General features: G+C 41.5%; 1 protein-coding gene across 5 annotated transcripts in view; it reads left to right on the top strand.

Moving 5' to 3' along the window:
• The window catches only part of LOC139344880 (protein turtle homolog B-like), a 173,766-nt gene that overhangs the window by 92,675 nt on the left and 58,250 nt on the right, over positions 1-22,841 (top strand). For all 5 annotated transcript variants that reach the window (XR_011603183.1, XR_011603182.1, XM_070983303.1 and 2 more), the window contains exons 6-7: positions 9,171-9,312; positions 17,198-17,343. Coding sequence is in view for 3 of the 5 variants with exons in the window: in XM_070983303.1 (XP_070839404.1) it covers positions 9,171-9,312; positions 17,198-17,343 (288 nt within the window). In the remaining 2 variants the exon portion in view is untranslated. The remainder of the gene's footprint in view (positions 1-9,170; positions 9,313-17,197; positions 17,344-22,841) is intronic.

The following is a 22,841-nucleotide window of genomic DNA, read 5'->3' as shown; positions in this document are numbered from 1 at the left end:
CTGCTGCTTCATCCTGCCTTATCGCCTGAAAAACCTTAAAATATGACTTAGGCAATTATGCTATGAGGCTAACGATATGTTTTTGAGTTTAACTTACATTAAATGATCTGAAGCAAATGTAGAATATAGTGATATTTGCATTTAGACTACTGCAGTTACTTGTATGGTTAGAAGTATTTTCATCAGCACTCTCTGTTCAATGTCTGCAGTCAGTTCAGTCTGTATAGACACATTTTATAGAGCATAATGAAACTACTTCAAGTTGGCCCACTGTTGGAAAGAGCAGAGAGGAACAGGAAGATAGAGCATGGTTTGGAAGAGTAGCCATATAGAGAGAGGACATAGAAAACAGCTGTTCCTATAATCAAGAAAGATGGAGCATATTTCTGGGTTTACTATTAGCCAGTAGAAATGTTGTCTCAGGCACATCAATAAGGTACACAGCAAGCTGCCAGACCTGCACTGTACACCACAGGACACACAACATGATCTCGACCAACAGCCATGCCAGCAGCTCTGTGGCTGTACTTTGGCACAGTGGTGCTCTGAGCAAGTTAAAAGTAAACGTGAACATTCTGATATGCTCACAGTGACAATGCTAACATGGTGATGAGGTACCATAGGTACACTTTGTATCTTGTTTAGTGCATGTAGAAATAGGAATGTAAAAATAGAGCACCTGCCTCTTTGCCCCTTGATGCCCAAAGTGATTTTTATTTATTTATTTATTTTTTTGTGAAAGTCCGTCTGTGTGGCCCAAAATAATAATAATATTCTTGCAAGATGACTGATGAAGTGAAGTGAGCAATGAGCATCCTCTGTGTCATCCAACTCTGCATACACACCTCTCATAAGTTATAGCCGCCAGTTAAGCACACACAGCGTGTGTGAGGCTTTTTTGTTTGTTTGTTTCTGTATGTTTTTCTTGTCATGGGCAAAGTGCATTAGAGAGATATGTGTTATTTTACTGTCAAGCTGTTTTTTCCTATGTTTCTAGAGGCAATGAGGCATAGACTATGTTATTTTACTAAAACTATGCAATATGCATATTCACAGAATTTTGGACTATGACAGTATAAATACAACAATAATAGAAGAATGTGAATTTTGACTTTCTCAACCTCTCATTTAAACATATCAGTACTTGTTTGTTTATAACATTTACATACAAATTAAATATAATATGCATGCAAATTATATAACTTAAAATCTTGCTATCTTGTGCAAAGTCGATAGTCAATCTGAATAAAACCACAAAAATATTTAAATACATGAGTTCTATATCATTTAATTATTTTTTACTTTATTAATTTAGTACTAGGAATAACAAAGGGCAGATTATGAATGGATTATATTTGTGGCTATACAGTACAATTTTTGAAAAGGTATGAAATGTCATATCAGCAGCAGCAGCCTCCTCACCAACCCCCTCAACAGAAGCTGTTTAATGTACCCCATCAGGTAAAACAGAGACTAATTTTGCTTTGCACTGGCCTCTAACAGATATATGAGGTGTGGACAATGATATGGTATGTTGTGATTCCATGTTACATTCTTTATGAATATGGGTTGCTATCATTCAACCGGTTATATTGCAAGGTATGTTTCTGTATGGTGTTTCAAATTCATGCTCCATGTGCCCCCTTTTAACTTTGAGCACCTGTCCCTCTGAAGGTCTCTGCACGGCCCTGGTTATCCGAATGAAGTGAAACGGTAAAAGTTTTTCTCAATTTGAAATGAGTTAACAGTAAACATCTCATCTCCCTGCTAGTGTATAACATTCACAACCTTTGTGATATCAGCTAGTTGATCCCTCAAGTACGCTAACACATCCATGAGAACAAAACAGGCTCAGTAGAATTTAAATAGTTGTACTTTCAGGAGTGGGACTAGACTATTCTGAAATTAGGATGGGACAACTAACAGCTGCATTTTACAGCAGGAACATTTAAGACTTGGATAGCATAATAATTGTATTCATACATCTGAGTAGTTTATTATTTATGGAGGCCTATGGAGAAAACAAGAATCAGAGGATGGACAAGCTGTTTGCCTCCAGCTCTAAATGAAATGTCAGATTCTGTAAGTAAAACGATCTGTCTGTATCGGTCCACACTCAAAACACACACACACACACACACACACACACACACACACACACACACACACACACACACACACACACACACAACAAAATCAAGGCACACTTAGCAAATGAATCATTTATTGCCTACATTGTGCCATGTCATGTGCACAGGAGTGCACTAATTGTTTTACACACAAATTGAAAGTGTACACAGTATCAAATGTGTGCAGTAACCTTAGATTTGATACGCCTCACCAAAAAGGATAAATGATAAAGCAGCAAACATGGCATTCCAGGTTATCTAATTGAATGATCGCTGCCCCACATGAACACAGCTGATTGGTCATGACTTCATATGAACTAAGAGAGTCGAATTTTGATCTCTAACCGAAACACTTTCACTCACTTTTCATCAGAAGTCACGTCATAATGCGTTGTACAATCATGGCAAAAGGCTCACTTAATCAGTGCATAATAACATACTGGGCTCTATCTTCGACTCCGCCGCTAGCGCGGCGCAGGCTGCGCCACTGGCGCAGTGGTATTTTCGAGCAGCGCAGGCAGGTGCATGGCGCACTTGGTATTTTGGTAAATCGAGGCGTACAGAGGTGCGCCAGGATGGGCGTTGCGGCACAGTAGGGGGGAGGTGTCAGCATAATGGTCTGCGCTAGCAGCGTAAAAGTGCGCTGAAAGCTCGCCACCTCAGACCTGGTCAACTCTGTGCGCCAGTGGCACACCGCCAGGCAAGTGGATATTCGTAAACCAGCGGAGTCGTGCGCTCACGTCACCAACACCTCAGTCAGGTTTCCACAGTGTCTGGCATTTCACTGCAATCAATAATTAGCAACAGCCACATTTCAATGCAACTATCTGAGTCAGCACATACAGCCAGACCTAAATTTATATATTTTGATCAGTATCTCATCTGACCACATCGCAAGCGCGTTCGGCACGCATAAGGGTCACTCAACCTGACCGAATGTACACAGGTGAAACAGGGATGTCTGGTGATCTGTGACTCAAATTGCCTGGTGACAAACGTATATGCCACTTTCCCCGGGTCGGCACATGACTCTTTCTGGCATCCCTACAGTCTTTCAGGGGGACCCTCTGGATGGGTGGCTGCTAGGTGATAACGGCTATCCACTGAAAACGTGGTTGATGATGCCATATATCACACCGTCAACAAGATGGCAGTGTGGTTTTAACGGTGTTTTCAGCAGTACTCGGTCAGTCATCGGACGCACACTGCGATCAATAATTAGCAACAGTGACAATTCAATGCAACTGTCTGAGTCAGCACATACAGTCAGACCTAAATTTTGATCAGTATGTCATCTGACCACATCGCAAGCGTGTTCGGCACACATAATGGTCACTCAACCCGACAGAATGTACACAGGTGAAACGGGGATGCGAACTAATCAATTATCGTCGCTGTGGCAACCAGAAACAGTCGTGGCATCCTACAGAGCATATATACTGCATCTATCTCAGAGCACTCGAGAGACAGAGAGAGACAGACACATGGAAAAAACGTAAGTGATGATCGCTGTCGTTATCACCCACGTCATTTCATTCCAAATGCAAATGTTATCATTGTAATGCTTAACGTTATCTACAAAGATGGAGTACATCATTGCTTTGAGGAGGATGAAGAGGAGGCTGAGGATTTACCATCTAATGACCTCACATTTAGACATCAGAATCAGAATCAGAAATCCTTTATTTATCCCCGAGGGGAAATTGTTTTTGTTGCAGTGCTCCTTACAAGAATAGAATTAGAATAAAACTAGAAAAGAAAGAAAAGAGAGAGAACTATATATATAAAAAGCAAATAAAAAAACAAAATATTTATATTGAGAATATATATATATATAAACAAAATATACCGCAAAATATAGAACAGAATATAAAACAATATATATATACTGAGAAAAAATAAACATTGTATACAAACGGATATCATGAGTGACGTCAGTCTCCTCCTGGGAGAAGTTTGGGCGTCGGACACTTTCCTGCGTGGGCTCAGTCAACCTCGAAACTTGCCATGCGCCTCGCCAGCGGTGTTCTTAAAGGTGAGGTGAGGAGATGGTGTGAAACCTCCACGCCGTCTCCCCTCCCTCTTTCCGAGTTGCGCCGCTGGGTGGGACTGAGATGAGAAGGGGGAGGAGATGCGCCGGCGGCGCAGCGCACGAAAATACCAAAGTCTGCGCTGCCACGGCCCATCGGCGCAGCAGACCTGACTTTGCGTTGCGCCTGGTGGCAGAGTTGAAAATAGAGCCCACTGTATGTGGTGTCATGGTCAGCAGATTATGACACACGCACACACTTAATCATATGACATGGTTATTTATTTGGCTTTAAGACAGTGAATACTTGATTGAGTAAAAGAGAAGATGAATAATTTGTATTCCCATTACATTCACCCATTTGAGTGTATTATGCTCACAAATTAACATTAATCAAACTAGAATTAATCATTGAAACCCACAATTGATGAAAACTAAAATATAAAGTAATAAAGTAAGTAAGCAAAGTAAGCAAAAGTCCTAGATTAACAGTTAACAATTAAGACAATTCATGAAAACTAAAAAAAAAGATGTCTAAAGTAATCAAAGTAAGCAATATTGTTAGATTAAACAAGAGTGTTAAAAATCATGAAGATTAGCATAGGATGGAACCCAGTCCAGAGAGGAGTCATCTTCCGATTAAATCATGAACTGTCCTACAGAGGATTTGACAAGTGAAGTGATTAAATTACATTAAATTAAATTAAAGACATGCACTCTTCATAATAAATTCAAGTTGTGGGTCTAGAATAAGTTAAATACAGAAGGACAAAGCAAGACTGTACTATAAGAATAAAACCACAAAAATATTTAAATACATGATTTCTGTATCATTTAATTATTTTTTACTTTATTAATTTAGCACTAGGAATAACAAAGGGCAGATTATGAATGGATTAAATTCGTGGCCATACAGTACAATTTTTGAAAAGGTATGAAATGTCATATCAGCAGCAGCAGCCTAAAGCTCTGACCTTTACCCTAGCAACTTTTGACTTTTAAGGTTTTAAGGAAAATGCTAGGACATGGAAATGACTCCATATTAATGATATATGGCTATTCTGCAAATGCCAGTTACTTTACTCACCGTAGCTGTAGCTGGCTGGATTGACTCATTGAGGATGATAAGTCTATATATAGATAGAAAGCTCACAATAGTTGCTTGTTCACCTCTCTTTGCAAAAGAAAACATATTCAATTAATTATTTAATAAGTTAATTAAATTATTATTATAAAAATATAGACCAATATGTAACAGCTTATCAGCTTGGTTTGAATGTCTTCCCTTTACCTTGTTCCTTACAATGACTTTTTTGTGTGTCAGCTTGCTTTCAAGAGATCAGTTTCTGTAGTTTTTATGTTGGTTGTCAGTTTCATTCTTCAGATAACAGACGGTGAACATGTGATTTCACAGAAATCACATACTTACTTGCTACCGAGTACAAAGCCAGGGCTGAGCCAGAGTAGTGGTTTGACCCGTTCTGTATAATTTACGGACGAGACGGATTAATAGAGGCCCTCCTGGAAAGCCACTGAGCTGCAGATCAGCTAAGGGACTACAGTGCCAACAAATCTCCAGCCCTCAGCTGGTTCCAAATAGGGCGGGTTGGCACACACACTCAAACACACACACACACACACACACACACACACACACACACACACACACACACACACACACACACACACACACACACACACACACACACAGTCCTGGTTGTCCTGCTAAGGGGCTGGCAGATGGAAATGCTCTGCCTGTTAAAGGATCAGGCCGTGGGCTACAGATCAGAACTAGCATATGAGACTAGCAGTTTTTAGTTGCAACACTGGCTCAACTCAGTTGTATGTTTGTATGTGTGTGTGTGTGTGTGCCTTATTCATTATTTATTTTTCATCTTTTATCTTTTTTGTGTTATATTAAACTATGAATAAATTGGAAGAAATATGAGGCTAAATCTGTGTTTCTGTGTGTGTGTGTGTTGTGTTTGGTGTGTACAGGCATGTGTACATCTATGATTGCTGTCTCACAGGTGGATGTTTATATTTGACAGTCTGAGTAATATTCAGAGATTGGTGTTGAGGGATTTCAGATGACAGGAATGCCAAAGAGAAGGGCTAAATTACTGACAAGGTACTGCTCAGTTTCCACATTTCCTGGCAGTCATCCTAATTGGAGCAAGTAATGCAGTTTGTACTCTGTCTTGGAACTATACTGTACATAGAGGATAAAACACCCTCCTAGAGAACTTTGCATTGGCAGTAGATTATGGCCATGTGAACAATTCTAATCCATTAATGGATAAAATGAAATAATATTGTACTGCAAAGTTCACTACCACAGTGATGAATATAATTTGATATATTTCATAATCATATAATATTTAATATTCTTTCATCAAACAAGTAAACTCTGATATTGTAAACTGCTATACATAAGGTTAAACGTTAGCCTGAAATTCTGTAAGGGCAACATACATGCACTAGATATTCTGGTTTACCCTTACCCCAAAAAAGACACTAAGCAAAACTACTAAGATGTTTACATGGCTAAAGAAAATGAGTAAGCTGTGGAGAGGGAGGAAACTGTTGCGTAGGCAAAGCTTGCTGTAAACACGAAAGAGGCTGTGATGTAAAAACCCCAACTGAGATGCATGTTCCAGATGCGCTGTATATGTGTACAAAAGCTGCTCAATAATATTGCCATGTCCCATATCTTAATTGGAAAATGATCCATTCAGAATAAGGCCTAATTTGGAAAGTCCAACTGGATTATGCCATTTACATAACCCATATTAAATTTGCAATACTGTCAATTGTTGCAATGATAGTGGAATATTAGTGCGCATATATACAAAGTCATTGTGCTCATTACAATTCAATTGAATCAGTTTGCAAAAGTTCAATCAAGAAAATCAACCAGTATTTATTTATTTATTTATTTATTTATTTATTTATTTATTTATTTATTTATTTATTTATTTTCAAATAAAAACATATTTTAATTAGTTTGGAATTTTCTGCCTTTATTATCAAGTGTGGTAGAGATTTGGCAGAAAATGAAGAGATAAGAAATGAACCAAGCACCTTAACTTCCACTTGTTTGACTTAAAATGCAGAGGCTTCCATGCAAGGTGCCACTGCTCATCAGGAGCAATAACAATTCACTCACATGCAGCATTAAGAGGAATCTGGGGTTCAGTCTTGCCCAGGGACAATTTGACATTTAGACTGACCCTCTGTCTGCAAATCAAGAATCATGGTAGAAATGTATCCATGCATGCAAGCAGGATGATCCATCTGGCACAGAATCACACAATAAATGTTTTTAATCCTCTACTGAGTGCAAAATAAGTATGTGATATGTCCATGCAGAATGGATACACCCGATTTAATCCCTGTGTGTCTACACAGAATGTGTACATGGCCATAAATACCCCTAATTCCTGTGTTGTGTCTATAGTGGATGTGACATGGCTCTGTGGGAAGTTCACAGATAGACATAAAAAACTACATAGACATTAAAATCTGTGGGATATCCTTGGGAATGTCACACTGGATCCATGCTCCCTATGTGGACAGTACAGTCAGGTAGATTGCAGGATAGCAGAGCATCACACACATTAGTTTCATGCTGTGGACAGTAAAAGTCCTGTATGTGCTGTCTTTTCACATAGTTCTGAGACAAAGAAAAGACCACTTACGGTGGACAGGCACACTGCTTTTATACCTGTGAAGATTTCATTGTCAATAAATACACAGTCACACAATGTTGGGAGAGGGGAAACAAAAGACTGGGAAAGTTGCGGAATGCTTCAAAAACACCTGTTTGGAACATTCCACAGGTAAACAGGTTCATTGGTAACACGTGATAGTATCATGATTGGGTATGAAAGGGGCATCCTGGAAAGGCTCAGTGGTTCACAAGCAAGGATGGAGAGAGGTTCAGCATTTTGTGAACACATGATTGTATAAAGGATATTATTACATGGGATCAGGGACACTTTGTAAAACTTTTTTGGTGAACACACTTTGCAAATGATCGTTTGTTAGTTTGTTTGTTTGTTTTACAGTTTGGGGTTGTACAATATTTGCAGGCCTCTAGACTAACTTTTGACCACCACTGTCCTAGAACCATCCTGAAAAACAATTTTAACTGTCCCAAAGTGAATGTAAACCATCTCCAGATCAAAATGTTGTTTCTGTACTTTGTTATAATCATCTTTGTTAGTGACATAATTTGTGTAAAGCATTTTTTAATTAAGAGTAAATGTATCTGGTTACTTTCATATCTGAAAAAAGTTTGGCGAAATATAAATACTGATGTAAGGTGTCTTTAATGTTAACTTCAGACTCAAAGTACTTTTACCTCTAGACAGTACTCAGCTCAAGTACTCAGCTTCAGTGCTTTCATTTACTGTCCAGATGTTGTGCTGTGACACACTGCAGTTTGCTGTTAAGCACTTCACATTCCTCTGACAGAAACTCTGCTGCGTGTTTAAGTCCTTTAGCTGTCAGCTCTGTTAGCTCTATTAGCTCCGTTAGATCTCCTAGCACCTTTAGCCAAATGCACTGCAGGATTCTGCTGCCCAGTGGCTGATAACTTCAACACAGATTTGTGGCACATGGTTTACCATTAAAAGGGGAAAAAATAGGGTGTATCCCCTGTCAATAGTCAGTTAGAATGGCCTCTTGTGTGCTTAAATGTGTGCTTCAGCACACAAGTAAATTTCACCTGGCAAAAGTGTTTGTGGTGCCTCCACTGCTTCTACTAGAGATTGAATATGTGGTTTTTTCCATGTTTGAACACTAATTTGAATTTTGAGTAAAAATTGACAGGCCTTTTCCTTATTTTTCAAATTTCAGGTTCCAAAATGGATTTCAGAAAAAATATAACATGTGATGAGAAACCTTCTCAATCCCTTTTTGACAAAAAATCCTTCATCATACATTTCTAATGAGGCAGTGTATCCTGTGCAGTATCTACTTTTCAAGACTGTGCTTTTCTCCAACAGGCCCTCCCTTTATTGTCTCACCACCAGAGAACATTACAGTGAACATTTCACAGGACGCCTTCTTCACCTGCCAGGCGGAGGCCTACCCTCGCAACCTGACGTACACCTGGTTCTGGGAGGAGGATAACGTCTTCTTCAAGAAGTAAAGTTATGATCGGGTTCATTATTGTGCACCATCACCTCACTTGTCTCTACCTATTGTTCACCAGCCACTGTCAAGAGTCTTGTGTTGTGATGTTTTTGTGGTGGATATTCACTAAAGAGGAATGATAGAACTATAAACTGATAAACAAATAAGTATGCCTTTGCAGTGATGGCTATTTTTTTTAACGTTTTATTAGCAGCAGGTAGACAAATAGTTACAGCACATGCAGCATGGCTGCATGCTCGAAACTGTTACTGGTCTGATTCCATTCTTGTATGTTCTACATCTCTCTCTCCCCATTCTCTACCTCTTCACCTGTCACTATCAAGGCAAAAAATGCTCCCTAAAATAATGTTAACAAAAAATCTAGTAGCTGCAGTGTGAAAGTAGCTAAAAAATCATTTTTAGCATGACAGTCAGTGTTAAATCAATGTTGAAAGAACAGTCAATGTTAAAAACAATATTCTTGTCATCATAGATGCAGAATATTAGTATATGTATTCTTCAAAATAATTCTCTGTAGTCATTATGTGTTTTATACAAACTGTTTCAGCTTGGTGATTGGGCTTTGAGAAGAACATATCTTATTCAGGATGGATGCTGCTGGATGCATGCTGAAAAAGCTGGAATATAAAGCAACATTAAAACAGACTTCAGTGGCAAAGCACATTGAAAGAACAGTCCAGCTGAGGCAATAGAAGACAGCATCACTTCAGTAACTCACTGCTGAGTAACATTTCTGTAAAAGTTCAAACATAATGAAAGTCAGAATTAAATGTCAAATGAATATATAAAGCTGCAGCTTAAGGTTAAATAAGTATAAGAGATTAACTGTATGTCTTTGCTTTATTAAGATCCCTGCACTAAGTATTTAACTTTAAGTATCACGTTGTTTGCTTTAAAATGATAAAATCAGTTTAATACATTTTGAAACACAGATTTTATGTTTTACAGTTCTTCTCATGCCACATTGGTGCCAGGGTTTCCCCTCATGATGCAGTGTAAAAGAGGTTAAAAAAGCAGTACAACCACAGCAATAAACAGACCAGCCCTCCTCCAAATTCCAACTGCATGGATGAATAAATGAATATGAGAGGAGAGTGCCCCGACCAATGGTAAATAATTAAGGCTTTAACAGCAAAAAACATTTTAAAATGCATCAGTGATACAGCCAGTGATGGAACAGAAAACACTGTTCTTCTTTGATGTGATTAAATTTTTCAATTCATAGCTGTTTTCTCGCAGTAATACCACTTCCTCTCACACAGGCGGTTGCAAATATCATGCAAACACGCAGAGATCTTTCTGTAACAGTCACGTCAAGTCAGAATAAATTGGTAAAGCCACCTATGTGAATCACTTTAACAGCTCAACGAAGCCAGCAAAGTTTCATATTTTATGTCCAAAAGGGGCTTTAAGACAAGCGTGTGTATGTACAATATGCAAGCTGTTTTTTTCTGTAAGCTCCACATGCAGGGCTTTTTATTTTTTTAAAAAGTCCAGCATGTAGAGAAGGATTGAGCTGCCATGATGTTGAGCCACTTTAGCATGATGAGTTTTTAGACAGACAGAGATCTCCTCAAGGTCCATGTTATTAAAGTACATAAACTCTGTGATGGTAAGCGTGTCACTAATTCTGGACGATGGATCTCCAGAAATGTCAGTCAATAGACGCGTTTCCCTCTGTTGCCACAAGCGATGACATTTCCACTCTTGATGCTTGCAAGCTGTTCAGACAGAGGAAATGCAGTTGTCCATTTTGCTTCCCCATGAAGTGCCCCACAGCCACCTGAGCTTGAGGTTAAGTTAGGTTCATGATACACATACTTAGTGCATCACATTACATCATCATCTGCTTCAATGCACTGCTTTTGAAGGGGACAGAGGCAGGGATGAAACGAGCTCTCATGCATGTGTGCATTACAGCAGGACGAAAGGGGAACTTTTCTTTTTTGACTTGTATTGACATTTCATGCCAGCTAACATATTATTTAATTATGTGAAGATAAAAATAGCTTCATCATATCATTTTAAATGGTCTTTACAGGATATAGTGGAAGTTCCTTTCAAAAATGGGATTTATACCCTTTAAAAATGTAAAACAAGGACAACAAGATACAACTGGTAGTGATAATGGTGTTTTAATTTTCCAGAGTTGATGTATTGTTAAAATGATTGAAATAACACCCTTAATATGAACATTTAGCCCTTCAGTAATGAATCTATTATCTACAGAAGGGACAGGGAGAGTCACAGACTATATGCTGTTGCTGCTCAGATGATCCCTGTTTGTTTTTTGATGTTTCACAGCTTTTAGTCAAGTCTAAGAGTTTCCCAGGGAATCTATATAAACAAGAAGACAAGTCACAACTCACTGCCTGTCCTCAAAAAATTATTTAAGGACATAGTTGTGGCATAATTACTTAAACAAGATCACTTAAGATGAAAAAGTGATTTTAATGACTTTGATTGATGATTTTTTAATGACTGAAGGAAATATTTATCTAGTGCAGACAGGAAAGAGGAAGTATTTCATAGAAACAGAGACACAGGAACAAGTAAACTGAGGAGACGACTTAACAAATGCCTAATCCTCACGTACATGGGTTTTGTCAAAACCTGGCCTTGTATTAACACACAAAAACACAGTTTTAGGTCACTGAAAATGGAAAACTCCCTCCAGAGTGAATATATTCAAAAAGTCCATTACAGTGCTGGCATATGAGACAGGGGAACATAGTTTTTGGCTCCAGTTTGTGACAGTGTGTGCCATTATCTCCTTTGTTTACATGAGGAGATTTTGTGCGATGGTGGACGTGGCTACAATAGTGCTGGTGCTAACCTTCCTAACAGGACTTTTTACATGTTTATGAATCCTATGATGGTGAAGGCATGTCATGCCTTCGCCCTTGCAGGATTCATATCAGTCTCACCCATAGCATCCACCACCACTTCATGAGCTTATCTGTCCACATAATGGCTTGTACTGCAACAGCGTTGGTGTATTTTGACTGAAATGACATTTTTTTAAAGGAAGAACCGTTTCAAATTCCAAAATCTTTTGAAAAGCAATGACATCATCCCTGATGGAGAGAACACATTTTGTAACCGCTGTTGTTGTATCACTTTCACCGGTTATTTTTGGCAAAGCAATAGTTCAATTCAATTCAATTTTATTTGTATAGCGCCAAATCACAACAGAAGTTGTCTCAGGACACTTTCCATATAGAGCTGGTACAGACCAAGCTCTTTTATCTACAAAGAAACCAACAATTCCCCCATGAGCAAGCACTTGGCGACAGTGGCAAGGAAAAACTTCCTTTTAACAGGCAGAAACCTCGAGCAGAACCAGACTCTGGGTGGGCGGCCATCTGCCTCGACCGGTTGGGTGAGAGAGGAAGAGCAAGAGAGGGAGAGTGAGACAGACAGACAGACAGACAGACAGACAGACAGACAGACAGACAGACAGACAGACAGACAGACAGAAAAGCAGTCAGAGAGAGAGAGAGAGAGACAGAGACAGAGACAGAGAGACAGACACGCAGTCACAGTAACAGTGACAGTGGATGTAATAATAGCAGTAGCAGTTGCAGTGGATGTCAGGCAGGGCCAAGGCAGGAGATGCAGCTGAAATCCACAATCCAGATTCAGCCACTGTCCATGGGAACCTGCAAGACGACAAAGCACAGAGACTCCGGGGAAGGAGCTAAGTTAGTAACACGCCGTGGTAGGACATGAGAGCGTGCGGATGGAGAGGGACAGAAGGACGGAGGAGCTCGGTGTATCTTTGGATGTCCCCCGACAGTCTAATCCTATAGCAGCATAACTAGGGGCTGGTCCAGGACAAGCCTGAGCCAGCCCTAACTATAAGCTTTATCAAAAAGGAAAGTTTTAAGCCTACTCTTAAATGTAGAGACAGTGTCTGCCTCCCGGACAAAGACTGGAAGATGGTTCCACAGGAGAGGAGCTTGATAGCTAAATGCTCTGACTCCTGTTCTGCTTTTTGAGACTTTAGGAACCGTAAGTAGACCTGCATTCTGGGAACGCAGTGTTCGAGTAGGGCAATAAGGTACTATGAGCTCTTTAAGATAAGAAGGTGCCTGGCCATTTATGGCTTTGTAAGTAAGGAGGAGAATTTTAAACTCTATTCTAAACTTTACAGGGAGCCAGTGCAAAGTGGCGAGTATTGGAGAAATATGATCTCGCTTCCTGGTTTTTGTCAGAACACGTGCTGCAGCGTTCTGGAGCAACTGGAGAATATTCAGCAACGAATTTGGGCAGCCTGATAGTAAAGAATTGCAATAATCCAGCCTGGAAGTTACGAATGCATGGACTAGTTTTTCTGCATGATTTTGAGATAAAATATGCCTGATTTTTGCGATATTACGTAGGTGAAAAAAGGCAGTCCTTGAAATTTGTTTTACATGGGAGTGAAAGGACATGTCTTGGTCAAAGATAACTCCCAGATTCTTTACAGTGGTGCTGGAGGCCAGCGCAATGCCATCCATAACTGCTATGTCATCAGAAAGTGACTTTCTAAGATGTTTAGGGCCTACTACTATAACTTCAGTTTTGTCCGAGTTTAGCATCAGAAAATTGCAGGTCATCCAGGTCTTTATGTCATGAAGACATGCTTGTAGTCTAGTTAACTGACTGGTTTCTTCCGGTTTCATTGATAAATATAGCTGGGTATCATCTGCATAGCAATGAAAATTTATTGAGTGCTTCCTGATAATCTTACCTAAAGGAAGCATATATAAGGTGAATAGAATTGGTCCAAGCACAGAACCCTGCGGAACTCCATAGCTGACTTTAGTGAGCACAGAGGAGTCGTCATTAACGCGTACAAACTGAGAGCGATCTGACAAGTAGGATTTAAACCAGCTTAGCGCAGTTCCCTTAATGCCAATGAAATGTTCCAGTCTCTGCAATAGGATGCCATGGTCAATGGTGTCAAATGCAGCACTAAGATCCAGTAAGACTAGTACAGAGACAAATCCTTTATCAGATGCAATTAGAAGGTCATTGTAACTTTAACCAGTGCTGTCCTTGAATAAACTCTTATTGTTTAGAGAGTCGCACAGCTGATTGGCAACTGCTTTCTCAAGAGTTTTTGAGAGAAAGGGAAGGTTGGATTCTGCTGCTAGTTCTGCTGACTGAACAAAGAAATAACTGAAATAAGAATAAGACTTCTCACTTGCTTCTCTTCCGAGACTCATATAGTTCACCTGTGCTCACTGCACTCTTTCAGTCTGTTTGGAATTGGCAATAGAAGGAGCAAAGAGAAAAAAATTCTAAATATCTGTTTCCCTACCTAATACAAGTGGCTGGTCACCAGTGAGGACAACCAAATCTAAGGACTGGCTTAAAACTCATCCCAGCTCCCTCTTTCCAAATAAAAACTTAAAGGGAGAGATAACACAGTGTGCTCTTTTGTCGTACTGTAACACTGTGTTTGAAATTTTACACAATAAGGTTGGTTTGCTCATCATGAAGAGGACGAATTAGCTTCTATGAAAATACATGTAGAATGCTGTCTGTGACTCTGGAGGAGGTTTCAGGTTACATCTGGAAAAAACAGCCTTGATGATGTCATCAGGGTTTTCTTATTTTAGGTCTGAAGATTAGTTTCTTACAGAAAGCTTGGGTTACAAATTGGGACTATGTAGTTTGAAAGACTTGGGCATTTATCAGGCAGGCAGGGTCTAACCAAAGCATGCTTTTGATTGTATAAAAGGAAATCCTATAGTCTGCTCCTTGGCACTAAACAATGAGTCTAAAAACCCTTAAGAACGTTACTCTTGATTCTGAGCTTTCATTCAACTTCTATATTATTGCCATTCTAAACAATAAAAAACCAAGGTCAGAACATTGTTTATAGGTCCAAATTGTTTTTATGTCAGAAAAAAATTCCCGTTGTGTACCTTGAAATGTTATTTACTGTCATAGGAGGAAGGAGGAAGAAATTTACTTTTGTCAAGTAATTGTGAATAATTCTGAAATTCTTTAAACACCAGTAGAAAGATCCATTTGTCCATATAAACTTTTTAAATCCATTCCTTGGAGTTACCCAGTTTATTTTAAGCAGTTTTAGCTTTAACAGAAAACTTGCATTGCAGTCTGGAGTTTGAAAGATTTGGGTGCTTAACAGGCACAGTCTGTCTGACGACACATATTACAGTGTTATGGCAAATACAGATTTCAAAGTGTTTGGTGCATGACCCGTACCAGAGAGTTAAGTCAGGATATCTCAGTATCTGACCATCCTGTCTGTCATAAGCTCTCCAGCTGCCATACTAAATTTTTTGAAATACTCCTGTCAAGCTCCCTTTGATTGCTGAAAATGTTCAGGGGATTTTCAAAACTTCTTTCTTATTTGAAATCAAAGAATTGTTCTTTAATTCGTTTTTTCTGTGTTATGTTGTTTCTTTTGCATGCACCAATGAGATGATGCATATCAAAAGGTTTATGCTGTAAATGAATTTGGTCAAGTGCATGATCTGGTATTTATGGAGCTGGTGGTGAAAATACAAATTAGGTACAATCCAAAATGGTTGAAGTGCACATTTAATACTGTAATGATAGTATGTTTTTGATCATGATTTGAAGTTATGATAGCCTGAAAATGCAATTTTAAAACACCAAAACACAAAAACAAAATCTCTTCTCAGCTACAACTTCTACTTGACCCTATTTAAATGTATACTTCTGACAGGATATTGGACTTGAAGCTCGTTCCACAAACATGACTATGACTTAAGCATAGTTCTTCAGACACACACACACACACACACACACACACACACACACACACACACACACGCACACACACACGCCAGATCTCACAATAGAAGAGCACCTTTTGAAAAAGAAAAGTAGGATTTGTGGGGTATGAATGTGCTGCTGAAAAATCTACGGGCACTGTGTGTGACGCTAAGTCAAGCATGAACCAAAATCCCCTTCTTCTGTTCCAACACAAAGCCTTCAATCTGGATGGTTTTTAGAGGTTTTTAAAGTCTCAAACCTCTGCATCTGGTAAAGTTACCCTTGGTATTGGTATCAGTAAATTCATTGACGCCACAATGGAAAATTTAATGATTTTGTGCTATAGGGCAGTAACTAATAAGCAGAGGGAAGTACATTTTCCTGTGTTTTTCAGCTACCTTTGAAGACTTTCGTCATACAGCTCCTCTGCAGCTGTTCTATTGTGGATCACAAATCAAGCTGTGTGCAGAACATCATTCATATGACCATCAGAGTTACACATCCACTGGAATATGAGCAAAAATAACAAGAAAATGTGGCACTGGGCAAACATACTCTCACCATCTTCACTGAAGTCTCACATCGCACATCAGTGACAGTATAAATGTGCATCTGTCCATAAATATTCTTCAGTTAATGCTTTTGCAGCTTCGGTGTTGAGCTGAGCTGTTACAATGTGTTGCTCATTTGGTACGTATGAATCTTATTTTGAGATATGACTTAGATGTTTGCCAAATTTTTGCCTTTTTTTCTACTGTGATGTAAGGATCAGACAAGACACTGAATTGAAGCCCAAGAAGTTCCAGAATTTACTTAATAGCTGGAGGTCATAAACAAAACGATCAGTCAGTGGCACAAACAAAACAGACAAGAATCTAGAAGAAAAAAAAAAGACATTCAGGAAGTAAAACAAGCTGGAATGGAAGACGTTAAGTAACAACATAATGAAATAGGAAATTAAGTTAACTGGGGTCTCATGCAAGTGTTCATGCGAGTCATCACATCTACACACTGAATTCCTCCAGATGAGATGATGTCAGATAAAACACACTTGGCTGACTGATTTATAATAACATTATATATAACAGAAATGTTTCCCTTCTCTTCATTTTTACAGTGACCTAAAACGCAGAGTCAGTATTCTTATTGATGGTTCCCTCATCATTGCCCAAGTCAAACCAGAGGATGCTGGGAAATATACCTGTGCTCCTAGCAACAGCCTGGGCCGACCACCGACTGCCTCTGCTTACCTAACAGTGCAATGTGAGTGTCCTTCTTTTTATACTTTGCTTTTTCATCCATCATATGTGCTAAACTCTAGAGTTTGCACTGGAACATTGTGAAGGTTCCTCTTTTGTTTGTTTGGGTCGCTCCACTACAGTAGTGTTGTTTTTGGCGGCCTGTTAATTAATTTTAGTCTTAGTCTAGTCTTTGTGTCAAGCTGTCATTTTAGTTTTTATTAGTTTTAGTCACGTTCATAGAGCATTTTAGTCTTATTTTAGTCAGAATTTGGGTCGTCGGGCCCCTGCCCACGACTGCCACCCATATCGCATAGCACCAGCCTCTTCTGATCCTTCCTGCAGGTGGTGGGCCTACGGGAAGGCGGGCCCACGTCGCTCCTTTGGGCTGTGCCCGGCCGGGTCCCGTGGGCAAAGACCCGGCCACAGTGCACGTGGCACTAGGACATCTTAAGCCGGAGGTCAATGATCGACTTTGTAGTCGTATCATCTGACCTTTGGCGGTATGTCTTGGACACTCGGGTAAAGAGAGGCTGAGCTGTCAACTGATCACCACCTGGTGGTGAGTTGGATTCGCTGGCAGGGGAAGAAGCGGGACAGACTTGGCAGACCCAAACGTACCGTGAGGGTCTGTTGGGAACATCTGGCGGAACCCGCTGTCAGGGAGGTTTTCAACTCCCACCTCCGGGAGAGCTTCGACCAGATTCCGAGGGAGGTTGGAGACATTGAGTCCGAATGGACCATGTTCTCCACTTCCATTGTTGTTGCAGCTGTCCATAGCTGTGGCCGTAAAGTCGGCGGTGCCTGTCGTGGCGGCAACCCCCGAACCCGGTGGTGGACACCTGAAGTAAGGGATGCCGTCAAGCTGAAGAAGGAGTCCTATCGGGCCTGGCTGGCTCATAGGACTCCTGAGGCAGCTGACGGGTACCGGCAGGCCAAGCGCGCGGCAGCTCGGGCGGTTGTAGAAGCAAAAACTCAGGTCTGGGAGTAGTTCGGGGAGGCCATGGAGGAGGACTACCGGTCGGCCTCGAGGAAATTCTGGCAAACCGTTCGACGCCTCAGGAAGGGGAAGCAGCTTTCTGTCAACACTGTTTACAGTGGAGATGGGGAGCTGTTGACCTCGACTGGGGATATTGTCGGGCGGTGGAAGGAATACTTCGAGGATCTCCTCAATCCCACTGTCATGTCTTCTGTAGAGGAAGCAGAGACTGGGGACTTGGAGGTCGATTCATCCATCACTGGGGCTGAAGTCACTGAGGTAGTTCACAAGCTCCTCGGTGGCAAAGCACCAGGGGTGGATGAGATCCGCCCTGAGTACCTCAAGTCTCTGGATGTTGTAGGTTTGTCTTGGTTGACAGGCCTCTGCAATGTTGCGTGGCAGACGGGGACAGTGCCTCTGGACTGGCAGACTGGGGTGGTGGTCCCTCTTTTTAAAAAGGGGGACCGGAGGGTGTGTTCCAACTACCGGGGGATCACACTCCTCAGCCTCCCTGGGAAAGTCTATTCCAGGGTACTGGAGAGGAGAATCCGGCCGATAGTCGAACCTCGGATTCAGGAGGAACAATGCGGTTTTCGTCCTGGCCGTGGAACACTGGACCAGCTCTATACCCTCCACACGGTGCTTGAGGGTTCATGGGAGTTTGCCCAAACAGTCCACATGTGTTTTGTGGACTTGGAGAAGGCATTCGACCATGTCCCTCGCGTCACTCTGTGGGAGGTGCTCCGGGAGTATGGGGTTGGAGGCCCTCTATTGAGGGCTGTACAGTCCCTGTACAACCGGAGCAGGAGCTTGGTCCGCATTGCCGGCAGTAAGTCGGACCTGTTCCCGGTGCATGTTGGACTCTGAGAGGGCTGCCCTTTGTCACCGGTTCTGTTCATCATTTTTATGGACAGAATTTCTAGGCGCAGCCAGCGGCCGGAGGGGGTTCGGTTCGGGGGCCGCCAGATTTCATCTCTGCTTTTTGCAGATGATGTTGTCTTGTCTCCCTTGAGCCAGGACCTTCATCATGCACTGGGGCGGTTCACAGCCGAGTGTGAAGCAGCTGGGATGAGTCAGCACCTCCAAGTCCGAGGCCATGGTTCTTGACCGGAAAAAGGTGGCTTGCTCCCTTCAGGTTGGGGGAGAGTTCCTGCCTCAAGTGGAGGAGTTTAAGTATCTTGGGATCCTGTTCACGAGTGAGGGAAGGATGGAGCGGGAGATTGACAGGCGGATCGGTGCAGCGGCTGCAGTAATGCAGTCGCTGTACCGGTCTGTCGTGGTGAAGAAGGAGCTGAGCCAAAAGGTGAAGCTCTCGATTTACCGGTCAATCTACGTTCCTACCCTCACCTATGGTCATGAACTTTGGGTCATGACTGAAAGAACGAGGTCCTGGATACAAGCGGCTGAAACGAGTTTCCTCCGCGGGGCGCTCCCTTAGAGATAGGGTGAGGAGCTCTGTCACCCGGGAGGAGCTCAGAGTAGAGTCGCTGCTCCTCCACATCGAGAGGAGTCAGCTGAGGTGGCTCGGGCATCTTTATTGGATGCCCCCGGACGCCTCCCTAGGGAGGTGTTTCAGGCATGTCCCACCGGGATGAGACCCCGGGGAAGACCCAGGACATGCTGGGGTGACTATGTCACTCGGCTGGCCTGGCAACGCCTCGGGATCCCCCCAGAAGAGCTGGGGGAAGTGTCTGGGGAGAGGGAAGTCTGGGCGTCCCTGCTCAGACTGCTCCCCCCGCGACCCGGCCCCGGGAGAAAATTCGTCTGATGACATTTTAGTCTAGTTTTAGTCAATGAAAATTGTAGTCTCTTTTTAGTAATGCAATTCTGTTTAACCCAGTCAATATAGTATCTAGTAGTATAGATGAAACCAAAATTTTCTTTTAGTCAAACCCATTTCACAATTCAAACAAGGTTGTCTTATTATTATATTGTTACCTTATAGACTCAAGAATACATCTATTCCACACACGAAGATGCTCTGATTTGAGTTTACAACATGTTTATTTTACCAACCAAAGCCGGCTGGCAGGCCATCGGTCCCGTTCTCTGTGTCGGTTGTCTGTCGTTAACGCTAACCTACCGCAGCTGCATCTTCTAAATAATGCTGCGAGTGGGAACTAATGCCGTGATGTCACCTGCGACTGCGCAGTGTGACCTGATGCAGCCCCTGAAGTGAGACACGGGAAACAGAAACACTGCAAAATAATAATAACAACGCGACTAAACGAGACGAAATAACGTTAGAACATTTCGTCTCATTTCGTTTTAGTCAACGAAAATTAAGAGACATTTTAGCAGAGTTTTTATTTTGGAAACCACATTGAGTTGCGTTTTTATTCGTCAACGATAGTGCATTATATATTTAATTGTAGTTATCGTCACATGACCAGCATTTACGTTCAATTCAATTCAATTTTATTTGTATAGCACCAAATCACAACAAAAGTTGTCTCAGGACACTTTCCATACAGAGCTGGTACAGACCAAGCTCTTTTATCTACAGAGACCCCACAATTCCCCCATGAGCAAGCACTTGGCGACAGTGGCGAGGAAAAACTTCCTTTTAACAGGCAGAAACCTCAGGCAGAACCAGGCTCTGGGTGGGCGGCCATCTGCCTTGACCGGTTGAGTCAGAGAGGGAGAGCAATAGAGAGAGAGTGGGACAGACAGAGAGAGACAAAAATGCAGTCAGAGAGACAGACAGACAGACAGACAGACAGACAGACAGACAGACAGACAGACAGACAGACAGAGTAACAGTTGCATTGGATGTCAGGCAGGGCCAAGGCAGGAGACGCAGCTGAAATCCACAAATCAGATTCAGCCACTGTGTAACCTGCGAGACGACAAAGCACAGAGACTCCGGGGAAGGAGCAAAGTTAGTAACACGCCGTGGTAGGACATGAAAGTGTGCAGATGGAGAGGGAGAGAAAGACAGAGGAGCTTGGTGTATCTTTGGAGGTCCCCCTGACAGTCTAATGTTATAACAGCATAACTAGGGGCTGGTCCAGGACAAGTCTGAGCCAGCCCTAACTATAAGCTTTATCAAAAAGGAAAGTTTTAAGCCTACTCTTAAATGTAGAGACAGTGTCTGCCTCCCGGACAAAGACTGGAAGATGGTTCCACAGGAGAGGAGCTTGATAGCTAAATGCTCTGACTCCTGTTGTGCTTTTTGAGACTTTAGGAACCATAAGTAGACCTGCATTCTGGGAATGCAGTGTTCGAGTGGGGCAATAAGGTACTATGAGCTCTTTAAGATAAGAAGGTGCCTGGCCATTTATGGCTTTGTAAGTAAGGAGGAGAATTTTAAATTCTATTCTAAACTTTACAGGGAGCCAGTGCAGAGTGGCTAGTATTGGAGATATATGATCTCTCTTCCTGGTTTTTGTCAGAACGCGCGCTGCAGCGTTCTGGAACAACTGGAGAATATTCAGCAACAAATTTGGGCAGCCTGGATAGTAAGGAATTGCAATAATCCAGCCTGGAAGTTACGAATGCATGGACTAGTTTTTCTGCATCATTTTGAGACAAAATATGCCGATTTTTGCGATATTACGTCGGTGAAAAAAAGCAGTCCTTGCAATTTGTTTTACATGGGAGTGAAAGGACATGTCCTGGTCAAAGATAACTCCCAGATTCTTTACAGTGGTGCTGGAGGCCAGCGCAATGCCATCCATAACTGCTATGTCATCAGAGAGTGACTTTCTAAGATGTTTAGGGCCCACTACTATAACTTCAGTTTTGTCTGAGTTTAGCATCAGAAAATTGCAGGTCATCCAGGTCTTTACGTCCTGAAGACATGCTTGTAGTCTAGTTAACTGACTGGTTTCTTCTGGCTTCATTGATAAATATAGCTAGGTATCATCTGCACAGCAATGAAAATTTATTTAGTGTTTCCTGATAATCTTACCTAAAGGAAGCATAAGGTGAATAGAATTGGTCCTAGCACAGAACCCTGCGGAACTCCATAGCTGACTTTAGTGAGCACAGAGGAGTCGTCATTAACGCGTACAAACTGAGAGCGATCTGACAAGTAGGATTTAAACAGGCTTAGCGCAGTTCCATTAATGCCAATGAAGTGTTCCAGTCTCTGCAATAGGATACCATGGTCAATGGTGTCAAATGCAGCACTAAGATCCAATAAGACTAGTACAGAGACAAATCTTTAACCAGTGCTGTCTCTGTGCTAGGATGCACTCTAAATCCTGACTGGAAATCCTCAAATAAACTATTATTGTTTAGAAAGTCACACAGCTGATTGGCAACTGCTTTCTCAAGAGTTTTTGAGAGAAAGGGAAGGTTGGATATCGGTCTATAGTTGGCTAAAACCCTTGGATCGGTTTTATCACAGATACTTTAATGGACTGTGGTACGTAGCCTGTTGATAAAGACAGATTTATCATGTCTAATACTGAAGAGTCAATTAAAGGTAATACTTCTTTAAATAGCTTAGTCGGGATGGGATCTAAAATACAGGTTGATGATTTTGATGATGAAATTATTGAATTGGTTGGTGGTTGGTGAAGGTCGACAGGAGTAAC

This window comes from Chaetodon trifascialis, chromosome 16 (assembly GCF_039877785.1).
Source record: "Chaetodon trifascialis isolate fChaTrf1 chromosome 16, fChaTrf1.hap1, whole genome shotgun sequence".
Classification (NCBI taxonomy): domain Eukaryota; kingdom Metazoa; phylum Chordata; class Actinopteri; order Chaetodontiformes; family Chaetodontidae; genus Chaetodon; species Chaetodon trifascialis.
Note: the sequence above shows the minus strand (reverse complement) of the source record. Positions and strands in the feature narration are given on the sequence as shown.